The sequence below is a fragment of the Chlamydomonas reinhardtii genome, chromosome 16, assembly GCF_000002595.2.
Source record: "Chlamydomonas reinhardtii strain CC-503 cw92 mt+ chromosome 16, whole genome shotgun sequence".
Lineage (NCBI taxonomy): Eukaryota > Viridiplantae > Chlorophyta > Chlorophyceae > Chlamydomonadales > Chlamydomonadaceae > Chlamydomonas > Chlamydomonas reinhardtii.
In genome coordinates, this window is record NC_057019.1 from 3,134,886 (window position 1) to 3,151,833 (window position 16,948).

General features: G+C 62.4%; 3 protein-coding genes across 3 annotated transcripts; 1 reads left to right on the forward strand and 2 right to left on the reverse strand.

Annotated features, from left to right (window-relative positions):
- Window positions 1-167: 167 nt before the first annotated feature.
- Window positions 168-5,932, forward strand: CHLRE_16g665800v5 (uncharacterized protein). Its single transcript, XM_001701417.2, has 17 exons — window positions 168-401; window positions 516-632; window positions 795-863; window positions 986-1,162; window positions 1,636-1,816; window positions 1,998-2,105; window positions 2,252-2,297; window positions 2,475-2,594; window positions 2,764-2,807; window positions 3,038-3,159; window positions 3,444-3,554; window positions 3,676-3,813; window positions 3,962-4,103; window positions 4,241-4,304; window positions 4,441-4,540; window positions 4,733-4,971; window positions 5,185-5,932. Exons 1-17 carry the CDS (start codon window positions 279-281, stop codon window positions 5,237-5,239), a joined length of 1,956 nt encoding a protein of 651 aa, XP_001701469.1. The 5' UTR covers window positions 168-278; the 3' UTR covers window positions 5,240-5,932.
- Window positions 5,933-5,934: 2 nt separating this feature from the next.
- Window positions 5,935-9,990, reverse strand: CHLRE_16g665850v5 (uncharacterized protein). Its single transcript, XM_043071059.1, has 9 exons — window positions 9,786-9,990; window positions 9,541-9,658; window positions 8,918-9,144; window positions 8,562-8,774; window positions 8,373-8,431; window positions 8,099-8,202; window positions 7,740-7,849; window positions 7,308-7,508; window positions 5,935-7,047 (listed from the first exon to the last, which is right to left on the reverse strand). The coding sequence occupies exons 1-9, from the start codon at window positions 9,819-9,821 to the stop codon at window positions 6,841-6,843; spliced, it is 1,275 nt and encodes a 424-aa protein (XP_042915700.1). The 5' UTR covers window positions 9,822-9,990; the 3' UTR covers window positions 5,935-6,840.
- A 54-nt stretch (window positions 9,991-10,044) lies between these two features.
- On the reverse strand, window positions 10,045-16,801 carry CHLRE_16g665900v5 (uncharacterized protein). Its single transcript, XM_043071060.1, has 14 exons — window positions 16,577-16,801; window positions 16,423-16,489; window positions 16,008-16,328; window positions 15,043-15,806; window positions 14,670-14,861; window positions 14,178-14,414; window positions 13,910-14,000; window positions 13,025-13,703; window positions 12,825-12,889; window positions 12,458-12,712; window positions 12,041-12,128; window positions 11,903-11,943; window positions 11,475-11,726; window positions 10,045-11,296 (listed from the first exon to the last, which is right to left on the reverse strand). Exons 1-14 carry the CDS (start codon window positions 16,624-16,626, stop codon window positions 10,946-10,948), a joined length of 3,453 nt encoding a protein of 1,150 aa, XP_042915701.1. The 5' UTR covers window positions 16,627-16,801; the 3' UTR covers window positions 10,045-10,945.
- Between the last annotated feature and the right edge of the window lie 147 nt (window positions 16,802-16,948).

Sequence of the window (16,948 nt, forward strand, 5' to 3'; positions counted from 1 at the left end):
TTTTATAGAAGTATTTGTAACACGTACATGAGAATGGGGTAACTCTGGACATCTACAGCTGTGCATTTGTGACCGCGTTGGTTCCACCGCTCATGCAGCATGGCGTTTTTGCGCTCAGAAAGACTTACAGGCCACGCTCGTACATTATAAACAGATAGTTGCACCCAGTTCAACTGGCCCCCCAGAGCGCGCTGGTTGATTCGCGCTAGGGGTTTGCAATTTTGCTCGCACACAGCCTGTCACCCGGCCAGCCCGCTATTGGGCTTTTTGTACTAGAAATGAAGAGCTTCATGCGGAGGGATGCGCTCGGCGCGGGGCTCCGCGGTGCAGCCAGCACAAAGCCCGTCTCAAGGGTCGCCAGCGTGAGGCCTGCGCCTACCGCCTACCGCACTGCCTGCCAAGTAAGTCTGAGCGTGTTGCATTTGGGCGGTTAGCGGGGGGGATAATGAACTCAACGAGAAAGCCCGATGGAAAACGCCATGTAACGGTTTCGCGCTGCTGCGCTGCTGTGAAAGGTTGCGAAGGTGGATGAAATGGTGTCGGTGGATGAGGAGCTTACTCGTCTCCGCAAGGAGAACGAGCTCCTGCGCGCCCAACTGGCGCTGTACCAGCAGAACCAGCAGCCGTCCGTGGTGAGTTGCCTCGATAAGGAAAGAGCGGGGAAACCTGTGCTTGGCTAGGCCTCCAGCGCAAAGCATGAACGGCGTGGACCTGGTACCTCAGGGTAGGCCTGGACTACAGGGGGCCGTGGAAGGCATGAGCGTGCGTGCCGTGCCCTGCCCTGCCCTCCGTAGGGTGCCGCTGCCGTTGCCCCGCCTGCTGCCGCCACGAAGGTGCTGGAGAAGCCGGCGCCGGCCAAGCAGGTGCGGCTGAAAGCAATCAGCATTCCAGTGGTCTCAAATGCAAGGGCAGATGCTTGGATGTGTTGCGCCGTGTCGTTCAGTGGCCGAGTGCCATGCGGATGTGCCGGCGTCGTTGCTTGCAGGCTTCCGTGGATGGTGGCATCATCTGGCCCAAGCCGGGTGAGGCGTTCTGGGAGCGCAGCCCCCGCGCATCGCCCATGCCGCTGCAAGGCGGTGCGGCGGAGGCGCCCCCGGTTGAGCGTGACGGTAACCCCATGCACATCATTCACATCACCGCCGAGATGGCACCAATTGCCAAGGTGGGGTTTGGCGGGGTTCTATCGGGTTGTGTGGGATGGGGCACGTGTGCCGTGCCCTAGCTGGCCAAGGGTTGCACCTCGATACATACACAACGACATGGCGTGGCTCACAGCAACAGGCTCGTTATGGGGTGACACCTGATGCATGTACCAATGCCATCAGCGCAGTTTGTGTCCACGGTCCGGTTCCCAAAGGCAGACCGCAGCGGCTTACATCGTCATCAGCTTCACCTGCTGGGCCTACATAGCCTGCGGTACCAGCAGCTTTAGTACTCCAGTGCCTTACCTAGACAGCCTGCGGGCCGCGCCTCTATAACCAGTTGCCTGGCGCCCGTGCCAAACGCCCCATCGGCCTGTTTTCGGCAGCTCTCGTGGTTATGAGCACAGGGCTCGCGTATGGCTTACAGCACGCTGGGTATGCACCGTTACGTACCGAGGCGCTGCTGTCTGGACCTATGCGTGTGCCCGCGCAGGTGGGCGGCCTAGGCGACGTGGTGACTGGGCTGGCCAAGGCGGCGCTGGCGCGCGGCCACTTCGTGACGGTCATGCTGCCGTTCTACGAGTGCCTGCCCAAGGACCAGATTGAGGGCCTCAAGCACGAATGCGACATCGAGGTGCCCAAGGGCTACCGCTGGGACGGCGAGATCCGCGTGGGTGAGTGGCGCGTGGTTTGGCACGTGGACAGAGCGTGCGGCAAGCTGCAGCGGTGGGGTTGGAGGGATTGATTCCAACGGTGATCGGTTGGTGGGGAGGGCGGTAGGGAGTGGAAAGAGAGCAGTTATATGCTGCAAGTTATAGAGACACATGTGGGCGGTCATAATGTCTATGCCTGCAGGCCCGCTCAAGACGTCAGTGTTCTGGGGCCGTGTCCAGGGCTGCCCCGTGTACCTGATCAAGCCCGCTGACGACACCAACTGCAACATCTTCCGCGGCGGCCGCATTTGTAGGCCAGGAGCTGTGGCAGCAGGGGCTTGTAGGGGCGACTGCAAATGTTAAAGGCATGCTGCGCTGTGAGATTGGGGCGCCATCCACCCGTCGGCAGCTAGTATGCGGCGTATGAGCGTGTCTGCGTGTTCTCGCCTGCTGCAGACGGCGGCTCCTACAACGAGATGGAGGCCTACCTGTACTTCTGCAGGTGTGTGCATGCGGGTCCGTTTTTTTTGCGTGGCTGGCTGCGTTTCGCAGGTTACCGCACTCCGTGTGTGTATGCAATCAGGTTCATCCGTGCCTAGTCACCGGTGCATTCCTACTGGTCTGGCTTTAGTATCGCTCATACCCGCCCACACGCATCACATGGTGCGTGCAACTTCAGGGCCTGCCTGGAGTACCTGAACGTGTCGCAGCAGAACCCGCACGTGTTGCAGCTGCACGACTGGCACGCCGCCGCCGCGTCCATGCTGTACTGGGACGTGTACAACCCCAACGGCTTCAGGTGCGTGCGAGACGTGTTTGGGGGCACCAGTGGGATTCAGTTCAAGCCCCGGCACCACGTCTTCGTTCGTCTTCCTGTGACATCCCGCAGCTGCAACATGCATTGCGTAGTCCAAGCAACCAGTAAGCAGCGTTGCTTGACGCCTGACGCCGCCGTTTTACGCCTGCAGTCGCACGCGCCTGATGCTCACCATCCACAACCTGGACAACACCGGTGAGCAGGAGTCGCTGTGGGTGGGTGAGCGTTTGCTTGGCTACTGCCGTGGCCACTGCTGAGTTCTACCTTTGCTTTGCTGCTTCCGCGACATTCTCCAGTCCCGGCATCGCAGTTCGACGGCATACCCTCGGCTAACCTCACCTTTGGCGTGCACAAGTCCCACCATGCTTCTGCTCCGCCCCTTGGTCTCGCCCCTCTCTCGCCCCTCCCTTTCCCGCCCTGCTCAGGCGAGACCCGCCAGGACGAGTTCTTCTTCACAGGTGTGCCGGGTGAGAACTTCGCCACCATTGATAAGGCGCTGGACGAGCGCACCATCGGCCACAACCCTGAGCGCCTCAACCTCATGAAGGTGCGGCGAGGTGCCTGGGTTGCAGTTGCGCTAGACATGCGTTGTTCTGGTCTGCTGTGGCTGCGGGACAGCGCTTTGATGCTGTGGAGATGGGGCGGCTGTGAGCACAGCCGCTTGTTTTGGGGGCTGGGATTTGGAGTTTCACCTTGTTTTTGTAAACCGCCTCTGTACCGTATGTGCGCTGCCCCTCCTGCTGTTCCTACTGGACGGCGGCACTTGATACTTGTGATATAACCACTCCGTTTTCTGAACGGCTATCCCCTCCCCGGCATCTTGGCTTGCAGGGCGGCATCGTGTACTGCAACGCGGTGACCACCGTGTCGCCTACCTATGCCAACGAGGTCCTCAACGGCGGCGCGGCTGGCTGGCTGCGGAGCACCTTCGCGCGCCCCGAGGTGCGGCAGGAAAGGGTGCACAGGGCGCAGCAGGGAAATGGGGTACTGCGCGCGAAGCCGACATTGCAGTCTCACTTGGCTTTCAACTCTCGCCCTGTCGCACCCGCCGCGCCCTCCACAGCTGCGCTCCAAGTTCCACGGCATCCTGAACGGCATTGACTGTGAGGAGTGGAACCCGGCCACTGACGCGCTGCTGCCAGCCAACTTCGACGCCGACCGCCCCGCCGGGAAGGCGCTGTGCAAGGAGTTTCTGCAGAAGGTGGGAGCGAGGGAGACGAGGCGCAAGGAGCTACAGGGCATGCCACGTGCGTAATGCGTAATGTGTAGCCGGTGTAATGACCGCGCATGTACCTCTTGTCTCAGCTTTCCAAAAAAACCCTGACTGGCTGGGGTGTCACGGCTTTTAGGGTCTGGGCCTGGAGGTGGACCCCCGCAAGCCGCTGGTGGCGGTGGTGAGCCGGCTGGTGCCGCAGAAGGGCATCCACCTCATCAAGGCCGCGCTGTTTCGCACCGTGGAGAAGGGCGGCCAGTTCGTGCTGCTGGGCTCGGGTGCGTGGGGTAGGGCTGACGGCAGCACCTGTGTCTTCGAGGCGGTGCTATTCTGTGATGATGTCCGTCCAGCAGTTGCCACCCGCCAGTGGCACACGTGCTACATCAAGCCACACACGCTCCCTCTCTCGACACAGGCCACTCGGACCCGGCCTTCAGGCAGCTGGCTGACGGGCAGTTCAAGGACCACCCCAACTGCAGGTGGGCACTGAGGGCCGGGGGTAGGGACAGAGGGCTGGGGCAGGGGGCAGGGACTGATGCGCACTGCAAGTAAGCACTGCTGGGCTCATGCTGAAACCACCTAAGGCGCTACGCTAACGGAGGCACCACCGTACAGGCTGAAGATCATGTACAGCGAGCGCCTGGCGCACATGATTTACGCCGCTGCTGACGTGGTGGTGGTGCCGTCCATGTTTGAGCCGTGCGGCCTCACGCAGGTGCGCGGGGCGTGTTGTGGGGCCCCCAAGGGCCGTCGCGAAATACCCAACTTTTGAGTTGAAGTGGTACCTTTGTTCATGTGCTGCGGGCACAGACATCAGGGCAATCAGTATTGAGAGGTGCACGCCACGTGCATGCACGCCCTTTGGCCCTCCCCTGCATCCACTGCCTCAACCACCCCGCGTGCGCAGATGATTGCGCTGCGCTACGGCGCGGTGCCGCTGGTGCGCCGCACGGGCGGCCTGGCAGACACGGTGTTTGATGTGGACGGCCCGGCCGGCGGGCCCGCGCAGCCCCGCAACGGCTTCGTGTTCGACGGCTCCGACGACGGCGCGCTGCATGGCGCCCTGGACCGCGCCCTGACCCTGTACACCACGCAGCCTGAGCGCTGGGCGGCGCTGCAGCAGGACAACATGCGCCTGGACGTCAGGTGGGCAGAGAGCCAGGGCGGGGGGTTGATGTGGGCATGGTGCGTGTGGATGTACTACGCTGCGTTTTGCGTGCATGCCAAGTGCCTGCGGGGCCATGACGGAAAAAAGCAGTACGATGTGCTGGGCTTTGATGCGGCGCGTGTTGCTTGTATTCAATGTCTGATCTCTGCTCTCTGTAACTGCCTGCGCACGTGTGCTTTACTTCTCTGCAGCTGGGGCAAGTCGGCGAAGAGCTACGTGGACGTGTACCGCTCCATCAGCGCCTGAGCAGGAAGATTGAGATGACTCAACAGAGATTGGAGAAAAGGACGAGGGCGCAGCACGTCCTGCATAGTGCAAGAGTGCTGCGGGCGCAGTGGCAGCGAAGGAGCAGGCACGGCGTAACGTCACACATGCACGCTAATGGGTGTGCCCCGCTGCGGGGACGGCATTGGTTCTGGGGACCGCTCGTGAGTTCACCTATTGTTTACTGCTGGCCTGGTCTTCAGACGGGGCTGCAGTGCTTGTATTATCAGCAAGGGACTTATTTTTGCCGGTGGCATAGTAACGGTACCATTTGAGAGAGAGGTATCACAGAGAGGCATGGCACCGTACATCCGATGATTTGGGTGGGGCGCTGGCGGTTTTGCGGGAGCGCACGACACGCGTTGCGCACAAGTAGCCCGCGAGTTTTGTACCTCGCCTCGAACCACGTTTTTGGGGTGCGTTTGAGGGCGAAACCATTTTGCAGGGAGATGAGAGAGGACGAGGTTGGCAGAACGCGGTGGTGCCATACATGGAACGATTGCGCCACCCGTAGGCCAGTGGTACCGTATCCGCCGGGGAATTCCGAGCGAGCCTTGTACGTCACGCTTGTACGTAACTCGGTTACTGCGGACACAGAACTTGCTATTTTTATATTTAAGGAATTCGGCCACTGACGCCGTGGACGCCGCCCCTGCCTTCGTAAGATACGAGCGCTGACCGCCCCCTCTACGCACACGCACACCACGCCTTCCCATCACGGCCTGTCACCTTCCCACGCACCACATCTGCACATAGTAACCCGCCGGTCTTGCGTCCAAAGGCTGCAGTGACAGTATATACGCACCGCATGCCCCGCCTTCCCCCATCCCCATCACCCTGCGACCTGTGCTGACGAGCATGGCGTAGCGGGCAGTCGGCTGCAGTGGCAGGGGTGTTGAGAGGTGGAAGTTTCCTTGCTGTCTGGTTGGCCTGCTGCCTGCTGCACGAGTGCTTGATAGCTGGGCGCGACTGGGCACATATGGCGGGCGGTGCCTGCACAAACTGACCCCGGCTATGTCCGGGAGATGAGGCTAGTATCGGACCCTTCGGCCTCAGACGGAGGACGTGGCGTGGGCTCAGCCCACTTTTCCCTTGCGAGGGAGAGCCACCTTTTCTTGTCATAGTAGACCTGCAAGTAGCCATTGCTACGGTTCCAGCCCTTCCCATCGGCCTCCTCTCACTCCCTCAAGCTCCAGGGTCCCAGGCAGGCTACGCACCCACATGTACTTGAATGCAAAGTGTACCCACGCCTCCTCATGCAACAACCAATAAGTGTGGTCTTTATGGATCACTGAGGTGCGGAATGCTTGACTCGCACCCCTGGCTTGAATCTGCAATGCTGTGCACTTACCACCACATGCAATCGTTCGTTTGCCCTCGCATGTCATTCATGTATAAGCTGCCTTTCGTCTGCCACCATCAAATCGCAACCACATTTGACGCATTCCGCATGCGCCATGCGGTGCGGCCCTTATCTCCCTCGACGCCCCATGCTATCTCGCTCTCTGACGCCACCAGCAAAATCACACAGCCCCTCCTGAGGCACCTGGTCAGTGCTGCCACTGTCGCCAGCACCTCATTCCTCAGTCGTCCTTGTTCCCGCCACCAAACAGACCGCCGAGGGTACCAGTATCCGCGACGTCCTCCACCGCGTCGCCCACCGCTGACGCCACGTCGGCCGCCGACATCTTGGAAGCCTTTGAGTGGTGGCTACCCTCCACTTCGCGCTCCTCCTCCTCCTCGTCGTCGTCCTGGTCGCTGTCCTCCTCCTCCTCAGAGCTGCTCTCGTCCTGTGAACGGTGCGAGCACGTGGCAAGCGTGTTGGAAGTGGCGCTGCGTACATGTGGTCCTGCTTACCACCGCCTCGCATGCATCTCTAGCGGTCCCGCCCCAACTGTCGTCGTCTTTCCCGCACGCCTGTCCCTTCCCACCAGCTCCCCACGCTAAGTCTCGGGTCTGTGTCTCTTTTGCAGGTTAACTTGACAGCATTGACCAACAACCCAGCTCCAACAGGATACCCTGCCCTGGCTCCTATCTCGCCAGCCCGCACCTTCTCCTTCTTGATAGAGGGGTCCACCGGCGAGATGCCACTGATGCCGTACAAGCGCGGGTCAGCGCCACCGGGCGGCGTCAGCTGCACCTTCCAGGCGGCGCCGCTGTGGCGGTGCAGAAGCGTCAGGTAGGCGCCGCGGCCCTCGTCGTCGGTGCCGATGAGGGAGAGGTCCTTGGTGATGTCGTAGATGGCCTCAATCTGGCGCAGTGGAGGCGAGGGAGCAGGCACGAACGTGTATGCCGGTTTTATGCGCAGTGTATCATGCGCGGTGTATCATGTGCGGTGCATCATGCGCGGTGATCTCCCTCGGGTTCGGTATGTCGGTTTTGCCAATCCCAACACCCGACCCAGGGGGTTTGAGGCGTTTGAGGCGGCGGAAACTGATACGGTAGTGCACACCGCTCCTCGTGCCACGGGCCGCCGGCCTACCTTGCCGCCGTACAGCTTGAATAGTGGCTTGAGGTTCTCCACACCGCCCGACTGCGCGCCCGGCAGGCGCTCCAGGATGTAGCTGAAGAAGCCGGTCTCGTGCACCTCGTCTGGGGGTGGGGTGAGTGGGTGTTTGGAGCCATTGACGACAGCACGCGATGCGGGGCATCAGGTGCAGCATGCGGATTTTGCGGAGTCAGGCGTGCAGGGGAAGGAAGGGCAGGTTGCCTAGCAGCAGGCCGCCCCCGGCCGCCTCAAGTTATGCCCTTGCAGCTCCTGCCTGTCCGCTGTTGTGTCGCAGCCCCTGTCCCATTACTCCCGGCCCAGCCGTCCTCATCTTTCAGCTCCAGCCAACCTACCATCAAACGCCGCCGCGTGTAGCTGGCCAAAGCGCGCCATGCCCACCGCCTGGCCCAGGTCTGCACACTGGCGCACGTCGGGGTTGCCACCCACGGTCGGCGGCCTGCCGGGTATGCAGGCGGCGCACACGCACACCATGCAATGGTTAGGGGCCTGAATGACACCGTTGGCATTATGTTGTGCAACACGGGCGCCCGGGGCACGTGATAGGCCCCTTGCCCACCCGCAGACCCGTCAGTTGGTGGTCTGCCGGCCAGTCAGTCCCCCACTCACCAGTAGGTGACGTCGGTCAGCGAGGCCGGGTTAACCGTGAACGTGCCCTTGCGGATGGCCTGTGAAGTTTAGGCGGATTACGGGCATGCATAACCGCATACCGCGCCATTGCCATCGCGCATAACACCCTCCACAACTGCCCTGCGGCCCCAACCCCTTCGCGGACCCGGCCTTGCCGGCCGCACACACCTTGATGTCCAGCGGGTGCCGCACAACCCAGGGTGCCACCGGCTGGCCCTGGTGCCGACCGCCGCGGCTGGCGTACTCCAACCAGAGCTGTCCGTTCTCCAAGTAGGCGCGCGCGCCCTCGCAGTTGGTGTGCGCGGTGTTGGCGCCTGGCGGCGCCGCCACCTTGAAGGGGTGCACACCGTGCGCCACCCATTTCTTCTTGCGTTTGGAGATCTGGGGGCGAAGGGCGGTTGCAGTTTGAGCATGGGTGGGCTGGAGCAGTTTTAAAATGCCGCCAGTGCCCTTCATGCCCATGCCGCATGTGACGCCCCGTTCACCCCCAATCCCATTCTTTCTCCTGCAATGCAAGTCCCCACCTTGAACATCCAGGCGTCGCCGATAGAAGTCATAGCCATATAGTAGTTCTGCTGCTTGCCTGTGACCTTGGCGTCCACAGTCCACAAGCACTCCAGGTCCATCGCTGTGCGCAGTCCACGGCCCTTGTCTTTTATGATAACTTCCTCACAGGTGCCCTTAGACAGGCACACCACCGACAGGCGCGGCGTCTCATGCCCTTTGTTGTCGTGCACGACCAGGTAGTATCCTGGGACGGAGGGCAAGAGCAGGGACGGAACGCTTGGGACACCCGGGACCAGCTGGGACAGCCTAATACAGCCTGCGATAGCCAGTCTCGCCAGTGTACGGCCGGGGCATGGGTTGGGGAGTTGACTCCCCCCAACCTAATGTGCCGCACGCATCGGTATGTGCACCCAAAAGCGTACGTGATCGCGAATCGTTCATTGCCATGGGTGGTTGGGCTAAGCTCTTTCCCCATCCAACCTAACCCAGGGATAGACAGGGTGGAGCGTCGTGGCTATCAGGTGTTCAAGGCCCAGGTCAGCCCACGGCCTCGCCCACGCCCGTACCCAAGTTTCGGCTCCGGACCACGCCGTGCATCTAAGCCGAACTCCCGCCAGCCCGTGCCCAAAGGATGGCTGACCTGGGATGGAAGCACCAGCTGTCACCTTGGAGAGGTCGTCCTGCAGCACCAGGAGCGACCACTCCGGGTCGCGCTCATCGCGGGGCGGTGGCACGTTTGCTGGCTTTGCGATGGGGGCCTGGTGCCAAGGGTTTGGTCAGGTAGGGTCAGAGCCAACAAAGGGTGGACAGAAAGTTGTCGTTGCTGATTTAGGACACCAAACCGACCTGCATTGTATCAAGGTTAGATTCATGAAATTAGCTTACCACGGGGGGAGCCTCAGAGGAAGCTCCGCAACCCATCGAGCTGTAGAGCCGTTCGCCTCAACACTGACTACGCAATTGTAGCAGATAGCACAAGGTAGCACAAGGGATGTATCTTATGTAAGGCGTCACTTGGGTCCAGTGCTAAGTCCACCAAGGTTGAATTGACTGTCGTCTGGTCGCCGTCGAACGTCGTAATCGCCCAAAGTTATACAGTTGTATATGCGTTAGTATAATATCTCTAGCTGCCCCTGGCCACGAATTCAAGCATTCGAAAATCCTTAGCTTTGCCCACTTGCGTGTCACCCGCATGTCACGTGTGCAGCACCCGCCCAGTACCCATCTCGCTAACGCTGCGCTCCCCCCTCGCAAACGCCGCGCTCCCCCCTGCTCTATCGCCTTTGGTCCTGCCTCGGTCCCTCCGCTGCACCTTCTGCCGCTTCGCCTTCTTGGCCTCCCCCCGGGCCGCCTGCACAGCCAAGTTACTGGCATGCATACTCGGTGGGAGGGCCCACGGCGGTGCACCCACATAGCCGCCAGCTGCTCTCCTCGGCTACGCTTTGAGTTTGCCGCTTTTCTCTGCACTTCGATGACCCACTCCCTGGCACGGTCCCACGGTCTCACAGGATTTCTGGAATTTTAGTCCTATACCTATTGCCTCCGCTACACCAGGTGCAACGCCCTCCTGTGAAGCGACAGGGCCCCGTACGCTGGTAGCAAGCCGATGGGGAATGTCAAGTTTCGCGGCCAGGGGAACGGTAGCCGCGCGGCCTGAACATGGCGCATGCATCCAAGGGCTCGGGGAAGATGAAATAGCTCAATCCCAAATTGAACTGCATCCGCATGCGCCAACATAGTCGTGCATATGGCAACATTAGCTAGGCAGCAGCACTCCGAGGAGGGAACATGTGGGTGCCAGCTCCTCGCACAGGCATTCCGCAATACAGGACGGCCGCCTCATCCGCGGCGCCCATCCCACAGTAACGCGTGAGCACTGCTCCGCACTGAATCACGGCTCAATGAGTTCCTATACAGCCTATTCCAGCAGTACGGTACGGTGCGCGCGAGGATTCACGTGCCACCTGAGCGCCATGCTGGAGAGTGGAGACACCTAACACCGCCGCAACAGTGTGCAACAGTGTGCGTCACACAACCTTGATGCCTCAGGCCCCAGCGATGCCGGCCCGGGCGGGCTCCGGCCAGCCCGGTGCACGCACCAGCTCCTTGACCGGCACCGGGCACCTAGCCCAGGCCACGTCGTCTTGCTGCGCCCTGCTGAACGCCGTCTCGGCCGCAATAGAGCCATACTGCGCCGCCTCCGCAGCGGCTGCCCGCGCAAGCGCACCACCCGGCACCTGCTCGAAGCGGTCGCCATGACGAGTCACGCAGAAGCTGGGCTCGCGGGGCGGCGGCTGCCCGTCCTCGCCGGGCGGAGGCGGCGAAGCTCCAGGCGGGTCCAGAGGCGTCGGGTCCGCCACCATTAGGAAGCTGAGGATGCCGGCCAGCAGCAGCGGCTGTAGCGGTGAGGATGTGCAGTAAGTCCGCGGCGTCATTGGTCATGCAGTGCAGCATGGCGGCATGCGTGCAGGCTCAATCGGCTGGCAGGCCACATCTGCGTGCCAGCCATGCCATCCGACCATTGCAAGCCATTGACGCCAGAACACGCAATGCACCCATGCACCCACAACGCACCTCACTCATCACAGTCTCAGGCGTCAAGGGCGCCTTGTGCAGGCACAGCCGCCGCAGGGAGCGCAGGCCGGCGTGGCTGTACAGCCCCGCCCCCAGCCGCGCCGCGGTGATGCGCGGGCAGGGTCCCAGCTCCAACTCCTCCAGCTGCGGCGTGGCTTCCGGCAGTAGCACCAGGAGGTCGTTGGCGTCCAGCCGCGCCAACCATTGGCAGTCCAGCAGCCGCAGGCTGCGCAGCCTGGCCATGCCGGCATCCTGAGGTGGGCGATGGCAAACGGGATAGCGATGCCCAGTCAGGCGCAGTAGCCCGCGGTGTGGGTAAGCGTCAGGTGTGGCGGCGCCAGAAAGGGGGGAAGCCAACAGGCACGGCAGTGGCGTGCAGAAAAGTGTTTGGTGGAACAGCCGGAAACCCGGATGCGTGCGTGTCTTACCTGGAACTGCTGCAGGCCCTCGTGTGCGAAGAAGATAGCGCCTAGCGAGCATCAAACACATTCATGTTACGTGTCGGCCATGGATGCACAAATGCCAGGTGTACAAGGAAGTAAGAGTAGGACCCCCTTTTGACGCACCCCTCAGCGACAGGTGGGTCAGGTTCCGAAGGCGCTTGATGTGTTGGAATATTCTCCCGCGTGTGTTGATGACGTCGATTACCAGCACCTGAAGTTAAAGGGTAAGCGGGAACACATTGGCGGGAGCGCGTGCTTGCCGTTCCCTTTAACACACACACACTGCGTGTTTCCTTCCCTTGTGCTGCCTTAGATACACATACGCACAGCCTCCCTTGCTGATTTAAACACACATACCACACGGCAGCCAGCCTCACTCCGTGGAATGTGGGGCAGGGCCCATATTCTGGAGTGCAGACCGGGGAACACTTGTCTGGAGTGCAGACCTTTGTATCCCACCCTGGCCTGTGCACCCTTCGTGTCGTTGCTCTCGACCCTTGCCCAGATACTCTCCCTCGCTCTCACGCTCACTCTCCCCACCTGCAGCTTCGGCAGCGCAGCCAGGAAGTCCAGATGCATCTCGCCGCGTGCGCCCGCCCCCGACTGCGCCACATCCCCGTCCTGGCTGTCGGCCACGCCCTCCTGCAGCTGCGGGTCAGCCAGGACCCAGCCGTCCGCGGCGATGGGCTCATCCGGGAGGCCGTCAAAATCGTGGACAGGGTTCTGGAGCGCCTGCAGCACGGCCCTCTCGTGCGTCAACTCCTGGCGGTGCACGTACAGCGCCGTAAGCGAGCCCTGCGGGTCAAGTCAACACCAAGGGCACACAGCACATGTTGCAAGGAGTGACGACAGCGTTGCGGCAGTGTTAGCATGCCTCCAGTCATCAAGACAACGCACGCCCACGTACCAGCTTGCTCAGGCCGTCGAAGCAGCCCAGGCGCGCGGCGTCACCGAAGGTGCCCTCGGTCATGCCTGCAAGGGCAAGGGAGGAGGTCATGATACGTGTTATAAGCGCGAGATGGCGAAGAAGGGAGGATGGTTCTGGATTACGTGGCATGCGTCAAAGTGCTCACTCTCCACCTCTGACGCGGCCCGGTGCCGCCTCACCAGCGATGCGTAGCTCCCTAAGCCCCAGGATGTTGGCCAGGCTCCTCAACCTGCTGCGCATGAAGCGCTTGTTGTAGTGCACCACCAGCGAGTGCATGCGAGGGAAGGGCTCGTGCCCCAAAGGGTCCACGTCGGCCGCCCACGCCGCTCTGAGCTGAGCCGGCTGCAGCTGCGGCGGCTGCGACGTGGAGGGCCCTGTGACCGCCTCTTGCTGCATCGCCACCTCCTGGCCCATGGTCTCCTGCAAGCCCTCCGCCATCGGCGCATCCGCTGGCTGCACTACACCCGCCAGCATCTCGGCCCGCTCCCTGTCGCCCTGCTCCATCGCTCCCACACCCGGATCCGCACCCGCGGTGCCGCGTGTGCCCTGGGCACTGGGCTCCTTATCCATATCCATGGCTTCACCGCCGCTACCCGCTGCACAGCTTAACCCCGACCCAGCTGCTGCCTCTTGCTTGACTCCTGCTGCCTCTTGCTTGACACCGGAAGCCCTGTTGCCGGCCCTGCTGCCGCCGGCCAGCCCGCGGCCACGGCCCAGGCGCTGCGCCACGACCGCCATCACGTCGGCCGCGGCATCCAGCTCCTGCTGCGGCTGCTGTGTGTCCTTGGCAGGGCCGGGGATGGGCAGCAGCTCGAAGTCACGGGCGGTGTAGGGCAGGCCCGCGCCGTACAGCCTAACCTGTGGGGGAGGTGGGCGAAGCCAGCGCAGTCCAGCGTGCGCGCGCAGCAGTGCGGATGTGTGTTGTTTGCAAGTAAGTGTACGACAAGCTGAAAAGATCGGGCATGTAATTCCTAGCTGCGATCCTAGCCGGGGGCTCCAAGACCAAAGCAGTTTGCGGGGCCAACGCATGCCTGCTGCACGCATGTGGATATTGTGCCACTCACATTGTGCATGACCAGGTACTTGAGCTGCGGCGCCACCATGGGCAGGTCACGGAGCAGCAGGTCGCCCGCCTGCTGGAACTTCTCAGCCCGGCTGCAGCAAACACACGGCGGGGCAAGCGTAGAGCAAGAGCGAAGCAGGAGGGAACGGGACATGGGCCAGGTCAGAGCGAGCTCAGGGCAGTTCGGCATGTAGAATTGCCACAGGCAACCTGTTACAGGGCGCATGCGCCTATCGCCGCGGCGCACACGGCACGCTGCGCCAGCTCACCGGGTCCACGACTTCCAGCCCGAAACGTCTAGCCCCTCCAGCTGCACACGGCTGCACACGTGCGCCAGCAGCGCCGGCTGGATGCAGTCGCGGTCGGCCGCCGTCAGCTCCAGCCGTCGCAGCCGGGCGCCCAACGACGCGATGCTCAGCAGCATGGTGGTGGAGCGGCAGCGGGCTGCGCGCAGGTGCGTCAGGCGCCGCAGCGGCGCAAGTGTGGCACCCCCAAGCTTGTTTGCACTGCAAGAGGAAGCAGAGCACGGTCCGTAAGACCATCAGGGCAGCAGTGCACGGTTGCTAAACCGGACGGAAACACAATACCGTACTGCAGCCGTTTGGGATGCAGAAGTTAGGGGTACAGGACCAGAGTCAGCTGTCAAAGTCAGGGTCAGGGTCAGAATCAGGGTCAGAGAGGGTCAGAGTCAGGGTCAGGTCCCCATGCTACCATGCCGTCAGGCCCCTGCCGCCCTAGCCGCTTCCGTCCTAGTCGCTTGCCTTTGGTCTCTGGAGAAGCTGACGTCCAGGACCTCCAGCGTGGCCCCCAGGTCTGCCATGAGCGCGTTCCAGGTGGCGGCGTTGAGCCGCCTGCTGGGGAACTGGAAGGCCAGCTGCGTCAGGCCCGACAGCGCCAGCCCCATGGCCGTGACGTCGTCATTCAGCAGCTCCTGGTTGCGGATGTGCAGGCAGCTGCGAGACGGGATGCAGCGGCGCGGGACAAGGCGAGCAGGGGGCCATTCATCAAGAAGAAAGCTCAAGCGCCGTCCATAGGAGCGTGGCCGGAGTGATGATGCCCCAAACACAGGCAGTTTGTTCCAAACGATCGTGGCTGCTGACACAAGCATCAGTATGGAGAAATATCCGGCCGCACCTGAGGTTGGGCAGGGAGCCAACCGCGAGGAGCCCCAGCAGCGGCAACCCGCCAATGTACAGCCGCCCTGCAGGACCGGCACCCGCACCCGCACCGGCACCAGCTCCAGCACCGCCATCAGCGAGCGCACCGGCGGCTCCGAGTGCGCCCTGAGCCCCCGCCGCCGCAGCCAGCGCCGCCGCTGCGGCCTCCATTAGCGCCTCCATATCGGCTCCCGCCGGATCATCAGCAGCCGCTACCGCCGCCACCGCTTCCGCCGCTTCCGCCACTGCCGCTGGCACAGGTGCGGCCAGGGGCATGACCCCAGCGGCCTGAAGGACGCTGACCATATCTATCTCCACATGCAGCCCCACCTCCAGCCGCCGCAGCCCTGACATGGCCGGCAACGCCTCCGCCAGCGCCGCAGCCAGCTGCACCTCGGGCAGTGACACCCAGAGCCGAGCAAAGCGCACTTCCTCAATCCTGCTGAGCAGGCTGTACAGCCTGACGATGGCGGAGCCCTCATTCCAGGACGCCGGCGGCGGCTCAGGGTGCGGCCTGACACAGTTGAGCGCGAGGCAGGTGAGCGTCGTGAGCTGGGACAGGGCGGCCATGTCCGAGTGACGCAGCTGCATGCCCGAGGCGTCCAAGTGCCGGAGCTGCCCCCTGAGGGGCAGCAGCAGCGCCAGGCCCTGCCCGCCCAGGTCCTGGTGCGAGATGTTGAGGGAGGTCAGGCTGGGGAACTGGCTCACCAGCCGCGCAGGCTCGCGCAATGGTGCCAGATACTGTGAGGATGGAAGTGGCGGTGGGGGTAAGTCTATCACAGGGGGAGGGCGCGCAGCCATGTAGGTCCGTTGCGGCGGCACATCGTAATGGGCAGGGCCGAAATGGAGATCAAGCATGGAACACGCCGCACCAGCTGCCAAGCAGCGACATGGCCTTGCACAGCGACAAGTTGCCGCCGCCCTCCCAGACCGCTCGCCCACCTTGAAGCCTGACACAGGCATGGTGCGACGCAGCGGCGCATCCAGCACCTGCACCTGGTCCCACGTCCGCCCCTGCGCGGCCTCGCCCAGGCTGCTGGGCCGCAGGCGCCGTTGCTGCGGCTTAAGCACCCTGTACCAGGCGGTACAGGCGCTCATGAGGGCGCCGCAGATGGTGGCGTCGGGGTTGTCGGGGGCTAGCAGGGCGGCGCCCACTGTGGCGATGCGGACGACCAGCTCGTCAGGCAGGGCCGTCCAGTCGCGCGACGGCTGCATCATGGCGAGCGCCCGGTCGTGGGGCGTGCCCTGCTCCATGTATTGGTCCTGTGGAGGGGTCGGAGGTGTGGAGGGTTGCAGGGTGGGGGTGCACGCGCGGCAACTGCATGTGAGGCAGGGCGTGGGTGGGATTGCAGCTCACGTGGCCGGCGACGATTGCCTCCGCCGGCGGCCAGTCCGGTTGTAGCTTGAGCAGCTGGGACTCCGCACTGTGTGGGGGTAAGTGCGCGCCAAACCGGAGGTCGTGTATGTCCAAGGTAGGCTCTCCTGTCAACTAGTTCACTGACTACGCTTACGTGTCTTCAAGATGAACCCTCATAAGCACTGTGCGAGCTTCATCCTCCATGCTGGTGGGCCAATCTCGCTCGATATGTAGGCCGTTCAGCCTGAGATCTTCAAAGAGGGCTCATTTGCAGATTATTGTTTTGCGGAGGATTCTTTTCAAAAAGCGAGTCGGCGTCTACAAAAAATTATCGACTCATCTGGCCTGGTGATGTGGATTCGACTGTATAAACAATTTGCGTTACCCCGGACCTTGCACTGCAAAAGCTGATGCAGCTGTGAAACATGCCAGCGTCACCAATCACCTGTGCGAGCCGGATCCGTGCTGTGCGGTGGCAATCGGCCTCCCGCACTCGCAAAGTCAGTAAAATATGTGTCCCCGCCAC

Bases quoted from the DNA above. Each gene is read 5' to 3' on its own strand.
- CHLRE_16g665800v5 (XM_001701417.2), top strand. From the start codon at position 279: ATGAAGAGCTTCATGCGGAGGGATGCGCTCGGCGCGGGGCTCCGCGGT. The intron at 402-515 runs GTAAGTCTGAGC...CTGCTGTGAAAG, and splicing joins CCTACCGCACTGCCTGCCAA to GTTGCGAAGGTGGATGAAAT. The intron at 4,972-5,184 runs GTGGGCAGAGAG...ACTTCTCTGCAG, and splicing joins AACATGCGCCTGGACGTCAG to CTGGGGCAAGTCGGCGAAGA.
- CHLRE_16g665850v5 (XM_043071059.1), bottom strand. From the start codon at position 9,821: ATGGGTTGCGGAGCTTCCTCTGAGGCTCCCCCCGTG. The intron at 7,850-8,098 runs GTAGGTTGGCTG...CCCCACCCCCAG, and splicing joins ACACGCGGCGGCGTTTGATG to ACGAGGTGCACGAGACCGGC. The intron at 7,048-7,307 runs GTGCGGGCTGGC...CACCGTTCACAG, and splicing joins CCTCTATCAAGAAGGAGAAG to GACGAGAGCAGCTCTGAGGA.
- CHLRE_16g665900v5 (XM_043071060.1), bottom strand. From the start codon at position 16,626: ATGGAGGATGAAGCTCGCACAGTGCTTATGAGGGTTCATCTTGAAGAC. The intron at 14,862-15,042 runs GTGCGGCCGGAT...CCCGTCTCGCAG, and splicing joins GGCTCCCTGCCCAACCTCAG to CTGCCTGCACATCCGCAACC. The intron at 13,704-13,909 runs GTGAGTGGCACA...CCTCCCCCACAG, and splicing joins AGTACCTGGTCATGCACAAT to GTTAGGCTGTACGGCGCGGG.